At 40.4% G+C, this 18,165-nt stretch overlaps 5 protein-coding genes across 8 annotated transcripts in view; 4 read left to right on the top strand and 1 right to left on the bottom strand.

The window, feature by feature from the left end:
• LOC140367480 (chemerin-like receptor 1) overlaps nt 1–2,211 on the top strand; it is a 2,667-nt gene extending 456 nt beyond the window's left edge. The window contains exon 2 of the mRNA XM_072453977.1: nt 914–2,211. Coding sequence (XP_072310078.1) covers nt 919–1,941 — 1,023 coding nt within the window. The 5' untranslated portion in view covers nt 914–918 and the 3' untranslated portion in view covers nt 1,942–2,211. The remainder of the gene's footprint in view (nt 1–913) is intronic.
• An 834-nt stretch (nt 2,212–3,045) lies between these two features.
• Nucleotides 3,046–4,408, top strand: rnf185 (ring finger protein 185). Of its 2 annotated transcripts, none has more exons than XM_072455455.1 (7): nt 3,046–3,236; nt 3,311–3,593; nt 3,676–3,694; nt 3,762–3,874; nt 3,958–4,012; nt 4,109–4,226; nt 4,310–4,408. In XM_072455455.1, exons 2-7 carry the CDS (start codon nt 3,445–3,447, stop codon nt 4,402–4,404), a joined length of 549 nt encoding a protein of 182 aa, XP_072311556.1. In that variant the 5' UTR covers nt 3,046–3,236; nt 3,311–3,444; the 3' UTR covers nt 4,405–4,408. The 2 variants fall into 2 exon arrangements, with proteins under 2 accessions (XP_072311556.1, XP_072311555.1); XM_072455454.1 differs by having other exon boundaries at nt 4,307–4,408.
• Nucleotides 4,409–4,949: 541 nt separating this feature from the next.
• Nucleotides 4,950–7,583, bottom strand: LOC140368423 (uncharacterized). The gene is made up of 2 exons (XM_072455453.1): nt 7,371–7,583; nt 4,950–6,146 (listed from the first exon to the last, which is right to left on the bottom strand). Exons 1-2 carry the CDS (start codon nt 7,498–7,500, stop codon nt 5,461–5,463), a joined length of 816 nt encoding a protein of 271 aa, XP_072311554.1. The 5' UTR covers nt 7,501–7,583; the 3' UTR covers nt 4,950–5,460.
• A 1,119-nt stretch (nt 7,584–8,702) lies between these two features.
• Nucleotides 8,703–10,221, top strand: LOC140367479 (homeobox protein goosecoid). The gene is given in 3 exon segments (XM_072453976.1): nt 8,703–9,676; nt 9,748–9,983; nt 10,094–10,221. Coding segments are annotated over 3 exon segments (663 nt in total). The 5' UTR covers nt 8,703–9,327; the 3' UTR covers nt 10,172–10,221.
• Nucleotides 10,222–12,279: 2,058 nt separating this feature from the next.
• Nucleotides 12,280–17,298, top strand: ess2 (ess-2 splicing factor homolog). Of its 3 annotated transcripts, none has more exons than XM_072455451.1 (10): nt 12,281–12,598; nt 12,755–12,923; nt 13,026–13,099; nt 13,172–13,351; nt 13,444–13,561; nt 13,644–13,774; nt 13,854–13,956; nt 14,028–14,137; nt 16,790–16,905; nt 16,990–17,298. In XM_072455451.1, exons 1-10 carry the CDS (start codon nt 12,452–12,454, stop codon nt 17,264–17,266), a joined length of 1,425 nt encoding a protein of 474 aa, XP_072311552.1. In that variant the 5' UTR covers nt 12,281–12,451; the 3' UTR covers nt 17,267–17,298. The 3 variants fall into 3 exon arrangements, with proteins under 3 accessions (XP_072311551.1, XP_072311552.1, XP_072311553.1); XM_072455452.1 differs by having other exon boundaries at nt 13,026–13,109; nt 13,191–13,351; XM_072455450.1 differs by having other exon boundaries at nt 12,280–12,598; nt 13,026–13,351.
• Nucleotides 17,299–18,165: the final 867 nt, after the last annotated feature.

Genomic DNA, 18,165 nt, shown 5'->3' with positions numbered 1-18,165 from the left:
ACTTTCAGTAGAAGATCTCCTATAAATAAATAAAAACTCCCATAGACAAATAAATACATAAATACCATTGCATGTGATCCCGACAGTAATTGCACATGAATATGTGTCACGACAGCACATAGATTGCACATGAATTTCACAGTAATTGCACATACGACAGAATTGCACATCAGTATTAGGTTAGGTCAGTATTGCGACGGGATAACGTGACGATCTCCGGGTAAGACGACCGTTCTCCGCAGTTTCATGAGTTCCTCCTTTGTGGAAACGCGGTACGGCGCCGGGCGGGGGGCGGGGCCGGAGCCGGGGGGCGGGGCCGGAGCCGGGGGACTCAGAGCCAAGGCACATAGCAACGACAGGACGAAAACACTCAATCCAGCCGAATAAAGTCTAAACAAGTTAATTTAAAGCGATTCCAGTGCGTGTCCCGATCGTTCGTGAAGTTCCTCTTTCATATAAACGTGTATATAAACGTGTACCGACGACACGCCGTACTTTAGCGCGGCCGGAGGGCGCGGGGGGGGGCTGGTGGGCTCGCTCGGAGCTAGCTCACGTCACAACAACACAACGAACGCAACGAAAAACGCTCAAATCCAGCCGAAAAAAGTCAAAAACAGTTGAATTAAAAAACTATTCCAGCGCGTGTCCCTATCGTACAGTAAAATAGAAAAAATATACTAACTATATTTACAAAATATAGGAGATAAAGCACAATAAGTGTGAGAAAGAAGAGAGAGCGTTTACACCGGGCTGCCAGCTGTACCAGCGCCTTATGTGCTTTGGCATTAAACCATCACGGCTATGTATGTGTATAAAGTAACGCACGTTAACTTTCTGTGTGCGCGGATGGATTTAATTTTATATTCACTGTTAGGGTTGTAGCCATGCATTTATATTTTTACATATTTTTCAGAAACAATGGATTTGGATTATGTAAATTATGATGACTACTCCTCAAATAATGAAACCGAGTACAACACAACAAATGGTGGAGAATTCGAGTTCACCGGGACCCAGACAGCTTTGACCCCAGTGCTGGTTACTGTAAATATCATTATATTTGTGTGTGGACTTGGAGGAAACTCTTTGGTCATCTGGATCTGCGGATGGAAAATGAAAAAGACGGTCATTACCATCTGGTACATCAGTCTGGCTATTTCTAATTGTTTGTTCTGTGCATTCCTGCCCATGCAAGTGTCCTACATGATAACTCTGCACTGGCCTTTCGGACTGCTCATGTGCAAGCTGACCTCCTCTGTCTTATTTCTCAACATGTACTGCAGTGTGTTTGTACTGGTTCTGATTAGCATTGATCGATGTGTAATGGTTTCATTTCCTGTTTGGTCACAGAACCACCGTCGTCCATGGAAAGCATTGCTAATTGTTGCTATGGTGTGGATGCTTTCTGCCCTCCTGACCATCCCTTCAATGATCTATAGGCACATCACTGTACACGGCTCAATCACTCAGTGCTATTCAAATTACAAAGTGGCATCTCATCACAAAGCTGTGGCACAAACACGATTTATTTGCGGATTTGTTATTCCCTTCCTAATAATTGTTATATGTGGTATAGTGCTTGGTGTCCAGCTTAAGAATGTGACTCTCAAATCGGCAAAACCCTATAAAATTTTATCCGCTCTGATTTGTTCATTTTTCCTCTGTTGGGTTCCTTATCACACTTTTATCCTTTTGGAGTTAGACTTGAAGAACCACAGCCTGAATGTACTTCACATAGGACTAAATGTTGGTGCAACCTTGGCCGCAGCAAACAGCTTTCTCTCACCAATTCTTTATGTCTACATTGGTAATGACTTCAAGACCACTCTGAAACGGTCACTGACATCAAGGATAGAAGCAGCACTGGCAGAAGATTTACGATCGGATCGATTTCATTCCTCAAGATCAAAGTCAATGGAAAATGTATCGAATAAAATATGATATATAGATGAATGTTAACAGCTCTTGTTTTTGTGTAAATATTGAATAAAAACTATTTTTGACGGGTATATGATGGGATAATCCCTGTTGTTAATATAAATTAACACCAATCAAGTTGCAGTTTGTGAAGAAAAGTTGAAAAATATGTTGGATTACAGAAACAAACAGCAGTGTTCTAAAACACATGATGACACGATGACTCAGCTGCACATCCAAATGTTTGGCACAACATACACACACAACACATTCTTCTGCCCCGTCAAAGAATCATTCATGAAATGAAAGAATCCTATGGGAGAATTGTCGGTTGAACTGTCAGATTGCAGATTTGTTGTCCTGGTTTATGGTTCAAATCTAGTTACTGGACCTATCAATGTGAAACATTGGTCAACAAGGTCAACATCTTGGCCCATGGGCAAAATGCGGTATTCAGACCACTTTTATTGGCACTCAGGGATCCTGCTGAATTGTCTGATAACCTAAATAATATCACATATAACCTATAATCATATTCTTATTACCTCAATAATATCACATGTGTAACCTATAATCATAACCTCCATATAACCTATAGCTATATCATATTAGCTGGCCCTCTGCCTCAAATGTTTGAATATGCAGCCCTTGGTGAAAAAACACCCTTACCTAACCCTAGAATTGAAATAGGTAAACTGCCATTATTTATTCGGTGCGATGGTGATGGAAAGATATTGGGAGAATTGTTAATTTATTTGAAGGGAATTTTGAGTTCTTGATGGCAGCTGGTATCCAAGTGTTGCATTACCGCCACCTACTGTAGTTGATCATCTTTGACTTTATTCTTTAGGCTTTAGGCTTTAGGCTTAAAGAATAGGTCTAAAGACTTGCTCTGACCCAAAACGTCACATGTGGTGAATTATTCTTGAAAACAACAAAAACAAAAATAACAGCAACAACAAAATCTGTTAAAAATGTGTATATATTTGAATGAACCAAAAACGGTAGAGGCGTCACCATTACATGGATGTATTATAATACATCCATGACCATTACGCACAGTAGCTACAGCCTGCCGAAAACTATTAGAAGAAGAACTGTAGCTGCACGCCACGCCCCCTGTACATACCCGGATCCAGCTACATCCGGTTGTATTCAGTGTTAGTGGAAGAGTGTTGCAACAACTTGTAATGAGATTTTCTCAAGCTGCCTAAAAGTAAATTTCCCGGAAATTCACCTTTTAAAATATCCGCGCCTTGTTATCTTATTTTCAGTTTCGGTTATACTTTGTATGGAGCAGCGGACACTTTTCAGGAGAAGTAAACAACCCCACCGTTAGCAATAGGTAGGGTTAGCATTAGCACCCGTTATTCTAGACTTATCTCTGTTACAGGCCTGAATACCACAATGTCTTTGATGGAATTGTACTAATTAGATTCAAGCTAACTCGTTTGTCTTACGTGCAAGTGTTTATTAAAGTGCACGGTGCTGTTGGAACCACTCCAGCCTGCTCGGGTCTGTTTTTAAATGGCCACCTCAGTTGCTGAAAACACAGGCACCACGTCCAGCAACTCGACAGCAGCCGACAGTGGAAACCAAGACAGCACATTTGAATGTAACATATGTCTAGACACAGCCAAAGATGCAGTCATAAGCTTGTGTGGCCACCTCTTCTGGTGAGTGCTGCGGTTGTATTTGGTTTGATTGGTGTATTCTGTTAAAGTTCATATTAATTCATATTTTCATTTTCCATTCCAGTTGGCCATGTTTGCACCAGGTAAGTGGAAATGTGTCATTTAGCAATTTGATTAAGTCCAATTGGATTTAATTATCGCTTTATGCAGTGGTTGGAGACTCGACCGACCAGACAAGTGTGTCCCGTGTGTAAAGCTGGAATAAGTCGAGATAAAGTCATCCCACTGTACGGGAGAGGGAGCACTGGACAGCAGGATCCCAGGTCAGAACCAGGACGTAGTAGGAATTAGGAACTAGTTTTCTATGTAACATAGATAATTACATCTTTTTTATTTTCTTTAACAGAGAAAGAACCCCCCCTCGACCACAAGGACAAAGACCAGAACCTGAGAATCGGGGTGTAAGTGCTGGTGGAGTGTTTATCTATCAAATGTCTTGTCCATTTCAAACTAGTTAAAACAATAGATTGCTACAATGAAGTGATGTATTCTTCTAGGGATTTCAAGGCTTTGGCTTTGGAGATGGAGGATTCCAGATGTCATTTGGAATAGGTGCCTTTCCATTTGGAATTTTTGCCACTGCATTTAATATCAACGATGGAAGACCTCCACCAGGTACGTTTGAAATACTTTACTCACCATGAAGTTTCTGCTTAAATCAAATTTTCAGCTGAAAATATCATTTTTTTAAACAGCAGCTCCTGGGACCCCACAGCACATGGATGAGCAGTTTTTGTCACGACTTTTCCTCTTTGTTGCATTGGTTATTATGTTTTGGCTTTTGATTGCTTGATTTTTTAAAACAAAAACAGCTATTAAGTATTCAGAGCAAAGGAGAATTCCATAAAATATTTATTGATAATATTGATTCCCCCCATAATCCCAAAACTGTGTTAATCATACACTACCTGTCAAAAAAAAAAAAAGTTACCAACTGCATTTACTTTCAGCTGCAAAATGGTATTCAAAACGCATCTGATGCAGTGAGTGGCTTCTCATTTCTGAAGCAACAATGTTGAAGGACAAATCCTGTGGTCATAGAAAAGATGTCACTATGTTTCAGAAGGGTAAAATCATTAGCATCAAGCAGAGAAAACATCTGAGAAGCAGAAACTAATGTACAACAGGTGTGAAGGCTTTGTGCTGTGGTCACTCTCACATCATCAATACAAGATCTTGATGCTAAAGCTAATGTAACGCTGGAATTAAATACACCTTTTAATATTTCAGAAGCTTATTGAAACAAAGCGAGGGAATGTGTGCTGTCATCAAAGTTCAAGGCGGTTCAACCAAATATTAGAGCCTGTGCTTTGGTAGCAACTTTTTTTTGGACAGGCAGTGTTTGGCTAAATTTGATTCAACTTACACTGAAAATGTTTGTGTCCATTAATTTCCAAGTCTTTTATGAACTTAAAATAAATGGTTCTCCACTGCTTACGATGCAATGGTGATTGACAAGTGGAGGGAGATCCACAGTGGGCACATGTGTTCACAACCTTCTGAAGATTAAAATGGAAAATCATATTTATTTTTGAATACATAAATTAAATCAGTATGAAAAACCACTAACAAAGAATGCATACGTTTAATTCATTAAAACAAACTTCTACAAACTACCTAAACAAAACAGTCCCTTACTTCAAGGACAGATTTAAATCCAATGTGTAAAATCATACAAACCATGTGATTTACTGTATGCAATATATTTTAAAATACTGTATAAATAAAGGTTAATCATACAAAATGTGAAGATCCTCTACAAATCAATAAATTGCATTGTATTGTAAATAAAAAAATGTTCATTACACACATTGTTAATACAAATTTCAATAAAGACTTTTTTTTAGTCTTATCCATCTCCTGAATGTTTCTCTGATTCAAACACATTGAACTCCGCTTCATACATTATTTGTTGGATCCTTATTTTAGTTTCACATCTTTTCTGAGGAGCAAGTCTCTTAAGAGCGGGAACAAAACTCAGCAGAAATAGTTCGTCTTCGTCTCGAGGTTTGGTGTTCGTAGGGGCAGAGTTGTTGTCTTTGACCGGCCACTTGGTCGACAATTCTGTACCGTTTGTATTTGTTGGATCAGGAATTAGAAAACTCTCTCGCGTGTACCGTCGTTTCCGCCCTGGTTTGTTAATTATTGGGGAGATACTAGACGAGATCTTGGCCAGTGCTGCCAATTGAGCAATCTGAGCATCCTGAGCGATAGATGCTATCTGTGGTTTGATGTCATTTTGATTAAGATTGGTTTTGGTGCAGGATTGTGGAGTCTTGATCGCGTCTGATATGGGTGCGGTTTCGTCCTCTGCATGTACAGATTCAGTGTCATGGTTATCCTGCTCATCCTCTGGACACATGTCACACAGACCAACTCTTGACCCGGTAAAGGGTGCAATGAAATTCATCAGCTGTCTGTATCTCCATCTGCTTTGCACAATTTCTCCAAAAAGTGATTTACTTTTTACCTCCAGGCGGACTTCTTTTAGATAACGGTCTCTCATGTTCTTCCATTTTCTTTTGCACTCATCGGCTACAACACAAATCACAAAAAAAACATATTTTATGTCACCAGGCAACACATTATGAACAAATTCTAAGTTACAATTTAAAATAGTTAACAAATATGAAATCTTGGAGGCAAATTAGTTTTGGCCACATAATCATTAAAGAGCAACTTTGTCATTTGTTTGTGCTTAAGGGTTAATATATTGTCAAAACTAAACTCAAACCCATGGTTTTCGCATCTGCTACTTTTTCCACAAAATTGCATAAGATAAATCTATATCATGAATCCATGTAGAGCTACAGCCATCTCTTAAAACGTGTCTTTGATTGAGAAATCTACAGCTAATCTTCTGTCCATAAAAGCCGGTGGTTTGGAGGAAGAATTGTTTTATGTTCAGGAATATTAAAAGCCATTTTAATAGTTTTCAAGAATATAACAAAATCTAAAATTAGGATCGAACATTATCATAAAAAGCTGACTAATTTTGTGATATCACCCAGCCCTAAATGTAAGATGTGTTTAATGCCATACAGTGAAGTATTCCAGGCAACGCAATAACATGAAGCATGGAAACAGGATAACCACAAAGTGCACCTTTAATAGATGAATGCAGCATGTCAGCATGAAACACAATAAACATGTATATTAAGACAGACTCTTCTCTGTAGAGTCTGGGAGTTGCGGTAGCAAACAAACACATTTAGTATAAGAATGTATCTAAAAAAAATAAAATGTTTTTTTTTTTTTTAAATCCCGGTAATGCTATATAATTTCCAAGAACCTAATATTCTACGCCATTAGGTATGTAATGTCCTCTTGTACTTTAGTCGCCTCCACGAGCTGCTGCTTTTTGAGCTCGCGGCGCCATTGCGGCACCGCGCGAAACAACACGCGGCACTCTACCGGCGCGTCGTGCCGCTCCTCTGCCGCTCCGCAGGCCGCCTCACCGTTGTGCCGTGCCGTTGACGCGGCTAGCGGCACCAGCGAACAGCCAAACCGTGCGGATCACCGTGTGTGCAACGCGGCCTGCAGCGGCGGATGCTACCGCTAGCACGGAAGCGCGACACAGACGCACAGATTGCAGCAGTCGCGTGCGTAAAACAAAACAAACAATGGGCAGAAGCCAATGTAAAGTAGGAGCTTCTCGGCGCCATAACGGTCTATGTCAAGCCGTTACGTTTAAAACAAAGTGAGCTAATAATAGAGTCGATAAAGTTAGGAGAACAGTTTAAACTTTAAAATACTCACTGGGGAGACCGAGTGTCATGCTGATGTTTTTCCACGCATGTGCGCGACTCTGTGTGCAGCGGTAATTTGGTAACGTCGCATTGTAGAGCTCAGGGTAATTAAATACAGCCAAAATTAACTTATCGTCCATGTTGCCGCGGTGCTGTGCGCCTTTGCCGTGTGGCGGTGCCGTGTGGCGGTGCTGCGCGGACGGACGCGGAAGCGGCAGCGTTCTCCCGCCTTTTCCGCTCAGCAGAGGCGCGCGCGCTTGCCGCGCTGTTCGCGCTGTTCAGAGACAATCTTTTGACCAGAGGAGCTCACCACATTGGCCTTTGTGCCCACGATGTAGCCTCATTTATATTTGCAAATAATGTATAACATCGTACTTAAGACTCCCACAAATGAACAGAAATGAATTTGGTACAGGCTATACTGGCCCACTGCCACAGAGTTAAACTATTGATCCACAGGGACAATTGCTTGAACATAACCAAAGTCAGTCAAAAAGGGGACAAAGACCAAACAATCATCTTTTGTCGCGCCGCCCGTTGACTCCAGTCGCTAAACAAATGGAAAACTACAAAGTGCATTATACGGCTCGAAGACCGACTAAACCTGAGATAGAGCAGAGATGAAATGTCCCCATGTGTGGACAAAAAAGGATTATCTTAGATGTGGAGCAGTGGAATCCGTTTGATCCGGCCCGCAAAACATTTCAAATTCATAGTCATTCATTTATGATATACAGATTTTCCCATGTTTTTTATTAGGCCCATTTATTTTTAGAGGCAATAACTGATTAGGCCACAATCTGATCTCACGTGATCCATTTAGTGTGGGTTTTAGCAGATCCGAGCAGACAGAATCAGTCTGTCCAATTCACAACAAGGATTATTGCTACATTTGCACCGAATGACCCATCACAACCCTTTGCATAGGAACTATTATCCTACAGTCATTATTATTTGGGGCGCTCAAGGTTGTGTTTGTGGTCCTTTGGGTCACAGGCTGGGCTGGCTGTTTAAGAATCACTATATCACTACATGAACACAATTAGGGCAAACCTTATTCTTGTGAATCAAAAGGGATTCAGAGAAACATAAATTCAACATGTTTACTTGAGCATGTAACTATAAACATGTTCTGACGCGTTTTATTTCACATGCCCTTATTTTAACACAGTCTATACTTTTTACTATTATCATCAAATGTTGTTTAATTGCACGGTGCATCTTAACACAGAAGTTCCTAGTTTGTGAATTGTTCCCTGACAATGGCAATAAAAGTGATTCTGATTCTGGATGCAGATAGTGATCTGTAGATAGGCTTATAAACTATCAACATTTATGATGGCAAGAAGGGACAGGACTGTTTTCAAAAGCCTTTACAAAAGAAGCTTAAAACCGATTGAGGTAATCCAATAATTCTTATAAAAAAGGTGTATTGCCTTGTATGAAATCTCAGGATTTGTAGAGGGGTGAATTTAACAGCTTTTGCTGTGCACAGTCACATTGTCACAGAAGTCAAACTGAAAAGACTGCGCAGCACAGATAAGACACACATACAAACCACCTCGTAAATTGTGTGTGTTTTATGTGTTAAATTGGTTCTTTTTAGGATTGAGGCTCATCTTTACCAACCAAATGCATCAATTTTTTATCTGATTATTTGCAACATGAGTCAAGAAAAAGTGACATTATGAAATGTATTTAAGAGCTAATCCTAAAGTCTGCTACATAAGTCTCTGGCCACACCAAAACGTTCATCTACTAAATCCTGGGGTATAATACCAAGCAATCCCCTTTTCTCTAAAACCTTAACAATAAGGATCTTAGCTGCTCTCCACTTCTCATTTTATGCAGTGAAATCTGATTTCTTTTGAAGAAAGGAATAAGGCGAGATTAACTGAATCTGATGTCCTCCCTAACCTCTTCACAAAACTGCCCAGATTAGCCAGGAATTAAATTTCAGAGGTTTTATGTGGCTGCTCCATAGGGGGATTACAGTTTTCCTTTTTTTTGCCTCCAAAATTCACTATAAGGAGCTGAGACTTTATGAGAAGGAAGACGAGTGATAGAAGCTTTGGACTGTATAGATGGAGGAGAGACAAAAGTTCCCTTTTAGCATTGAAAATATTTTGAACAAATATCCAAACACTCATGCAGACAACTCTTCATGTGGAATAACAGCTTCTGGAGTTCAAGAGAAATTGCAACTTTCTGTGAATAGAGTGGATCCTCCTGGTCATCAGACCTGCTTCTGCTGCTGCTACTGCTCCCACTGCGCTTACTGTGGAGAAATGTTTCAGACAGACTACATTCATGAAGGTAGGCTTGATAATACTCTCTTATCTTTTCTTTTAAATTGAATAAATCCATGTATCCCTTCATTTTTTCAGCCTGTACTTATGGATGGTCTTCTGCACTGCTCTCAGATCAGTGCAGGCTGGAAGATGACCAGAAAGGGGAGCAGCTACACAGCCTCGCACAGAGAAGAACTCGACGTCACCGCACTATTTTTACAGAGGAGCAGCTGGACGCGCTGGAGGAGCTGTTTCTCCAAAATCAATATCCAGATGTCAACACCAGGGAGAAATTGGCCGCTCGCGCACAATTACGAGAAGAGAGGGTAGAGGTAAGACTGAATTTGATTATTGAAACGGAATGAATCATTGTGTTTTGCTTAATGCATCGTTCCCTAGTTCCCCTGGTGATGGCAATTGATGTTTTCTTTAAAAAAAACAGGTTTGGTTTAAAAACCGAAGAGCAAAGTGGAGACGACAGAAGAGACTCACATTCAGTATGGGACAGTTGGACAACTAATTACACAATAGCATGACGAACCAAGTGTAATGTGTTGTTGGGAAGTAACTGATCACATGTACCAAAATACTATTCTGAATAGTGATTTTGAGTAACTGCATTCCGGTACATTTTCTCTTTCATTTGGTTGTACAGAACGCATTATGGCATTTGAGGAGAAAAAACAGCTCTTATAATTTACATTTCTCTTGTATTAAAAATAAATGCATAGCAAACTGTGAAATTAAAACAAAACACAGTTTTAGTCTTTTGTTGTGTTTTTACACTGTAGTATAATGCAACACGTGAATTCTAAGTATTCAGAAACAGTACTCTGATTGGACCAAGGAGTACATTACAAAATACATTTTATTGCAGAGTCAGTGTTCTGTAACTAAATAATTTTTTTAAGTATTCTTCCCACTGTTGTTAGGCTACACGTGGTAGCCATACACTGTTCATGTTGATAGCTCTGTCAGATTTTTGAAATATTCCATGCAAACTTAAAGCGCACTATGTAACTTTTCGGTTAGAGGATATGCTATGACTGCCACCTTTTTGTATCCACTGAGATGTTATTGCTTTGCCAAGATTCTCCCCCAGTTTTGCATTAGACATATCTTTGCACGATTACAATACATCACGAAAAACCATTTTGTATTGATACATCTATTTCTAAGATAAGATAAGATAATCCTTTAATGTCCACACAAGGGGAAATTTTGTTGTTACAACGCAGTAGATACAGGGGGAAAGGACAGTTTAAAAAAAAAAAAAACACTCTTAATAGAAGAACTCTTATAAACAAAAACAAATAACTCTTATTAACAAAACTCCTCTCCTATCTTAATAGGGAATGGAGGGGGAAAAAAATAAAATAGATCAATAAATAAAATAATAATAATAAAATAATAATAATAGAATAAAATAAAGACTACTAATAGTAAGTAAGTAAACAAAATAAAACAAAATAAAGCACTCTTATTTACATCAGTTGTATGCACATGAATATGGCCTAATTGCTTGTGAGTATGACAGTAATTGCACATGAATATGACAGTATTACACATGGTTAAATCAGTATAGCACATGTTCAGGGCTAGCAGTGTTTGTTGTAGAGTCTGTCATGATATACTTCCTTACTGATGTTTGGAATACATCTCAAGTTACATTTCAGCAGAGATCAGAGATGTAACTTGTCCTGGTGGCGTCACCTGCTGGTCTTCATGGAGAGATGGATAAGTTTAATGGCATACTCAAGGCAAAACAATCTCCATGGAGACATGGTGGTGGCTACCTTCGACCAGAAAAGTTACATAGTGCACCTGTTTGTATCAGCGATTCCCAACCAGTGGTACAGGCCAGGGCCCTGGGAGTACTTGGAATGATTTTGGATTTAAAGAAAGTAAAATTTGCATATTTCTTTCCCCCATCCTAAGAATATTTTATTGGAGGACTTTAGACATATAACTTTTTTTTTTTTTTAAAGTAAATTTAACAGTAATCACTGACCACCAGACCAGAAATCCCATCAGGGTACTTGAGTTAGGTACTTGAAACCGTTTAGCACAGGCCTGGGCATTTGTGGCCCCAGGGGCTAAATGTGGCCCTCGGTATGTTTTAATCCGGCCCCTAGAAAGATTTTGGTTTCTATTTTTTTAACCGATAACAAAATAAAGATGACATGAAATCAATTAAATAGTAGATTCAATAGCCTATATTTGACAGAAAAGTGATATTTTATTTTATTTATTTTTTTAAATTTCATGCCCGCCCTCCGCATCTTGCCTGGATTCGAATATGGCCCTCGGAGGAAAATAATTGCCCACCCCTGGTTTAGCAGGTACTCAATTGCCCACCCCTGGTTTAGCAGGTACTCGAGGCAAAACGTGTTGGGAACCACTGATTTAATTTATATATAATAAAAGTTGTCATGTAGGTTTAGGTTTGTGGGGCCTCTGTCGGATCATATATTTCAGGGATTCAACTTTTGACTTTTGTTTTATTTGTGAATGTATCATTGTTTCCTGAAACATAATGTATACATCATATTAAAGGTGTTTCACTCCTGTTTGTTTTGTCACGTGACTGTGAGATTTTGGTCATTTCCGGTGACGTGACCAAGAACGCCAAAACAGACATGTTAGCTAAAGGTGCTCGCGGCTCTGATCATCAGGTTTAGACATCCTCTCGTGGTTGTAATAATGGAGTAGGTTTGTTTTTTGTACTTTAGCCTGTGGAAACGGATTTAACTCAATCACAAAGGTCAATTTCAGTGAAAGTCCAAGCTGCGTGTGTCCCATGGAGGGTAGCGCGAGCGTCCGGAGAGCTTTGTCCGGGACTCTGGTCCACTCTTCGATCACGACTGTGGCTCTGCGGACTCAGAGCGAAGAGCAGAACAACGAGAAACCCAACAGGAAAGTCCTCGACGAAGAAGAGTACATAGAGGTGAAAATAAAAGGACTCTTGTAGTAATTTAGTCTTACCATAACACGCCCGCTGTTAGCTAATACTAGCGTAAAGCTAACATGAGGGCCAACATGCCGCTGTGGTTGTGTTGACTTTATAACGACACTTGTGTTGACCGCGTCTTTTTTGTCTTAGAATTTGGAGAAAATCATTCAGCGAGACTTCTTCCCTGATGTGACAAAGCTACAAGCACAAAGGGAGTATTTGGAGGCAGAGGAAAATGGAGATCTTGAGCGAATGAGGCAGATATCCATTAGATATGGATCTTCTTTGGCAAAAGCCACACCACAATCTGTGGCACCTTGTAAGTAAAGTATATTATATATAAAGGCCAGTTTATTATGTCCTATGTGTTCTTTGGATGTGAGTTACACATTTTTTGTTTTTATCCTTGTATTATCAAAAGATGTAACCCCGGCCAGTTTTGAGACCCCAGTGGGCCAAGGAGGATCACCTTCATCCATTCACAGCAGTAGTTTGCTCAATAAAGGTATATTCAGCCAAGTCTATTCAGTGAAACATATGGCCAGATTATATTATAACATGTTTAACTTGATCTTTGACTCTAAAGATGATGAAGAGAAAGAAAAGGAATTGCCAGCTCTGGATCGTTTTCTTGCCAAAAATACCAGCGAGGATAATGCAGCTTTTGAACAGATAATGGATCTGGCAAAAGACAAAGAGAAAGTGAAGCATGCCTGGTTATACGAAGCAGAGAATGAATACAAACAGGTATGCTACTGGTTTACAATATATTGATGTTCCTAAAGGTGAATTTGTGAATACAAATAATTTTACAATAACAACAATTGTCTACTTTACAGCGTCATCAAGAAAACCTGGCTTTACTTGCACCAGAGAAAGCAGCATTGGAGTGTGTTAAAGCTGGGTTGGAGACTTGGGAGTATAAAGCCAAAAACGCACTGATGTATTACCCTGAGGGTAAGGGAAACATTTTCCCACTATTTAAAAGAAAAGGTGTGTCGAAGGTTTATTCTATCTTTGTGTTGTACTATTCATGAAGGAGTTCCAGATGACACGGTCTTTAAGAAGCCAAGAGAAGTTGTGCACAAGAATACACGATTTTCTGGAGATCCTTTCAGCAAAGCTCTCAACAAAAGCCAGATACAACAGGCTGCAGCCCTCAATGCACAAGTAATATTCCACAATATTTCATAACATTGTCATATTTTCATCACATTTGATATTTACAAAATGTTCTTTGTGTGGCCAGTTTAAACAGGGTAAAGTTGGTCCTGATGGAAAGGAGCTCATACCTCAAGAATCTCCAAATGTAAATGGGTATGGCTATGTGGCTACGCCCTCACCCGCACCTGGTAAGTGTGATCTGGCTGCCACATACTGTCCTGATAAAAATATTTTTTTTTAATGTTTTTTATGTTTATAGGTGTAGCGGAGTCCCCCCTTATGACATGGGGAGAGATTGAGAGCACCCCATTTCGACTAGACGGCTCTGACACACCACATATAGAGAGAAACCACGGTCCATCTTTTAAGGTAAATTGTGATAATTGTGATCCGATTTTAATTTGCAAGCTTTTCAAAGCAATAGTCTATTATTTATTTACTCGGATGGTTGGCTACTTATAAAGCCTGTGCATAGGTGGTCCCAAATATGGTGCTTACCATACTTTTATTTATATATATATATATATATATATATATATATATATATATATATATATATATATATATATATATATATATATATATATATATATATATTATATAGCACTCCTGAATAAAAGCCGCTCCAATGAAATTAACAAAGAAACAAGAAGTTGTACATATACGGGCCACACCTGTCAATAAGCCGGTTGTCTTTTGAACCAGGGGTCTCATTCACTGAGAAATTCTCAGTGAATATGAGTTGGACTGTCATGAAACACTTAACAAACCCCTCACATCTGTCCCTACTGTCCCCTCTGTCCTTGATTACTGTGTATGCACTGATTTATGTGTGTCTGTGTCTTCACATCTGGTTCATTTGCTCCTGAGCTTGTGCTTAGCGAGTGAGTGTTACATTGTAACATGCGATATTTACACAAGCTTGTACATGTGTAAAATTAGTGGTGAGCAGCCGTGTAGACATTAAAATAGGTGCACTTTTAGTAGACTGTAATCCACTCTCGCGCCGCATCTTTTTGGTGATCTGTAAACTCCAAACACACGTGGCACTCCCGCTGTTTGCCATCTCCAATTACAAAAACTCTGCAAATAACAATATACATCAATAAAATCCACTCGTGTCTGCATATTTCTCATGTGTGTCGCTAACCCAATGAAATGTAAGGAAAATCTTTCCCTGCCTAATACTGCTTCTGAGTTGTCACCGTTGCAGTCGATCTAGTTTTCAGCCAATCACACTCACCAATTGCTCCCCTCGTCTCAAAACAAAATGTTTCAATTATTCCCAATGAGACGAGAGCGCATAGCTAATTCCGCAGCTCGGTACACGCGGCTCACATCTGTGTTGATATTATCCTTCAAAAAACCCACCCTAGACCCCGCCAACCTCTCCAACTACCGCCCCATCTTCAACCTGCCGTTCCTCTCCAAAACACTGGAACACATCGTCGTCGCCCAACTCCACACCCACCTCCAGTCAAACAACCTCTATGAACCCCTCCAATCTGGCTTCCGCCCACTTCACAGCACTTAAACAGCTCTTGTCAAAGTAATCAACAATCTCCTCACCTCTGCAGACTCCGGGGCCCTCAACATCCTGTTACTACTAGACCTCAGCGCAGCCTTTGACACTATAAACCATTCCATCCTCCTACCAAGGCTGCGCCAACTGGGTGTTGAGGGCTCTGCACTTGACTGGCTCACATCCTACCTCACCAACAGACAACAGTTCATCTCCCTCTCCGGTCACTCATCCACCCTCTCCCCAGTAACACAGGGGGTCCCCCAGGGCTCAGTCCTCGGCCCCCTCCTCTTCATCTGCTACCTCTTCCCCCTTGGTCACATCCTCCGCCAACTCAACCTGGACTTCCACTGCTACGCTGACGACACCCAGATATACGTCACCACCAAATCCACCCAAAACCCTCCCCTCACCCACATCGAAACCTGCATCTCTACAATAAAAACATGGCTAACTCACAACTTCCTCTAACTGAACAGTGACAAAACAGAGCTCCTCCTCATTGGCACCAAATCCACTCTCAATAAAACTGGTCCCTTTTCACTCACCATTGATACCTCGACCATCACCCCCTCCACCCTGGTACGCAATCTCGGTGTCATCATGGACCTCACCCTCTCCTTCACTCCCCATGTCAGCCACATCGTCAAGACCTCATACTTCCACTTCCGCCGCATCGCCAAAATCAGACACTGCCTCACCCTCCCCGCTGCTGAATCCCTCATCCATGCCTTCATCTCCTCCCGCCTTGACTACTGCAACTCCCTCCTCACTGGCATCTCCTCCCATTCCCTCCACAGACTCCAAATGGTCCAAAACTCCGCTGCCCGCCTCCTCACCCACACCCGGTCCCTTGAACACATCACTCCCGTTCTCCGCTCTCTCCACTGGCTCCCCATCAAGCAGCGCATAAACTTTAAAATACTCCTCCTCACCTTCAAAGCTCTTCACCACCTAGCTCCCCCCCCTACCTGTCTGACCTCCTCATCCCCCACCGCCCCTCCCGAGCCCTCCGCTCCTCCTCCACTCTCACCCTGACTGCACCAACATCCCGACTAAAAACTTTTGGTGACAGAGCATTCTCCCGAACAGCACCCCGACTCTGGAACTCCCTCCCCCAACCTGTCCACCACTCTCCCTCACTCACAACATTCAAATCCCGCCTAAAAACATACCTCTTCACCCAAGCCTATGACCTACCCTACCCCTAGCCTCCTCTACCCCACTGACTTCACTTCTTCCCCCTGTTACATCCCCATCTACTTCTTCTGTCTTGTTTATTTTATCTGTACATTATTGTGTATTGTACGTGCTGTCCCCCATGTCTGTAAATACCCCCCCTTTTTGTATATGTCAAAGCGTCTTTGGGTCCTTGAAAAGCGCTATATAAATAAAAGATTTATTATTATGTGTAATCTCTAGTAAAAACAGTAGTCTTGTTCCAGCTCAAATTAAGCCCAATGTTAAATATTAACATTTTTCTCTGATAATCTTATAAGATCCCAGAACCAGGAAGAAGAGAGAGACTTGGTTTGAAGATGGCCAATGAAGCGGCTGCAAAGAATCGTGCAAAAAAGCAGGAGGCATTACGAAAGGCCACACAAAACCTAGCAAGGTAAATTTGAAAGATGTGGGCCACATTTTAATATGTTTGACATGATGATGTGCAAGTTTATTTACCTTTGCTTTCTGTTTGCAGTCTTACACCAAAAGGCATGAGCCCAGCTCTCAGCCCTGCCTTGCAGAGACTTGTAAATCGGACTTCAAGTAAATATACAGACAAAGCACTAAGAGCAAGTTATACCCCTTCACCATCCCACCGAAATATCACCTGCAAGTCTCCGTTTGACGGCCCTGCAACTCCTTCAGGAACACCAACCCCCAAGACCAAGACGCCGAGTTCTCAGGACGTTACTTCCCTAACAGACAATTTGCTACAGCTTCCCAAACGAAGAAAAGCATCAGACTTTTTCTAAAGAAATAAATGCTATATTTGTAAACAAAAACATTCAGTGCTGTAATCAGTATTTTAATTTGAGGAACAAGAATGTATTTATCTTATTTCAGCACAAGTGAATTGGGTTTGTTTTTTACTCGTCATTTATTTAGATATGTGAGCTGTTTTTAGGTCAGTGGTTCTATTGAACAGAATCAGAATCAGAAATATGGACGTATTAAAACTTTCTGTTAGTCTCTGCTGTCTCTCTTTTTGTACCTTGGCTTGACTGTGCAAAATCAGAGCATATTTGGTAGAGGCCTATACAATCCTGTCAAACTCTTCAATAATAATTACAGGGTTTTTACAGTCTTTTGCCATTTCCAGGGGTTGAAAAAGTATGATTTTTAAACCTGTAGCATACGAGTATAATTCAAGGCATGTAGTTGTAATTAGTTAGAATTTTTTTTAATGAGTTCATAACAAACCACTGTAGTCTTCACACTGTCTGCTGCTTTCTAAACCCCCCAACATCTCTGCATCGCCCGAATATTATGTTTTCCCCTTATGCTCAGGGCGTCCATTCTTATAAAAGGGAACTCTCAAGCTGCTTGATGTGCTGTACATAAAAATAAAGCTGTAACCCACTTATTTCCTGCTAAATCAATAATTCTGGGAAGCATCAGGGTCAGTTTGTACTCAAATAAAAAATGTATAGGACCTTAAATTATACGGAAAAATTAATAGGACTTTTATATGGATTCTGCCTGGGCATTTTTTATTTATTACAATTCCCTAAAATATTTCTTCTATATTTCTGAATTTATCTTTAGCTTTCAAAAGAGAATTGTCAAAACCCTACAGATGCTTATTTTAGTGTCAATCAGCCGATCCCAGTTTTATTCATTTATATATTTAACAAAGAAAATCCAGGCGGGA

Source organism: Eucyclogobius newberryi, unplaced genomic scaffold (assembly GCF_026437365.1).
Source record: "Eucyclogobius newberryi isolate DKJ021-1_F unplaced genomic scaffold, fEucNew1.0.hap1 SCAF_2, whole genome shotgun sequence".
In the NCBI taxonomy this organism is placed as follows: Eukaryota; Metazoa; Chordata; class Actinopteri; order Gobiiformes; family Gobiidae; genus Eucyclogobius; species Eucyclogobius newberryi.
The sequence above is the reverse complement of the archived record's forward strand: the minus strand, read 5'-3'. Positions and strand labels throughout refer to the sequence as shown.

What these genes read in the sequence shown, in the direction of transcription:
- LOC140368423 (XM_072455453.1), bottom strand. Translation starts at nt 7,500, where the DNA reads ATGGACGATAAGTTAATTTTGGCTGTATTTAATTACCCTGAGCTCTAC. An exon ending in CATGACACTCGGTCTCCCCA is followed by an intron (nt 6,147 to 7,370) that starts GTGAGTATTTTA and finishes TTTGTGTTGTAG; the next exon opens with CCGATGAGTGCAAAAGAAAA.
- rnf185 (XM_072455454.1), top strand. Translation starts at nt 3,445, where the DNA reads ATGGCCACCTCAGTTGCTGAAAACACAGGCACCACGTCCAGCAACTCG. An exon ending in ACTGGACAGCAGGATCCCAG is followed by an intron (nt 3,875 to 3,957) that starts GTCAGAACCAGG and finishes TTTCTTTAACAG; the next exon opens with AGAAAGAACCCCCCCTCGAC. An exon ending in CAGAACCTGAGAATCGGGGT is followed by an intron (nt 4,013 to 4,108) that starts GTAAGTGCTGGT and finishes GTATTCTTCTAG; the next exon opens with GGATTTCAAGGCTTTGGCTT.
- ess2 (XM_072455450.1), top strand. Translation starts at nt 12,452, where the DNA reads ATGGAGGGTAGCGCGAGCGTCCGGAGAGCTTTGTCCGGGACTCTGGTC. An exon ending in ACGAAGAAGAGTACATAGAG is followed by an intron (nt 12,599 to 12,754) that starts GTGAAAATAAAA and finishes TTTTTGTCTTAG; the next exon opens with AATTTGGAGAAAATCATTCA. An exon ending in TACGCCCTCACCCGCACCTG is followed by an intron (nt 13,957 to 14,027) that starts GTAAGTGTGATC and finishes TTATGTTTATAG; the next exon opens with GTGTAGCGGAGTCCCCCCTT.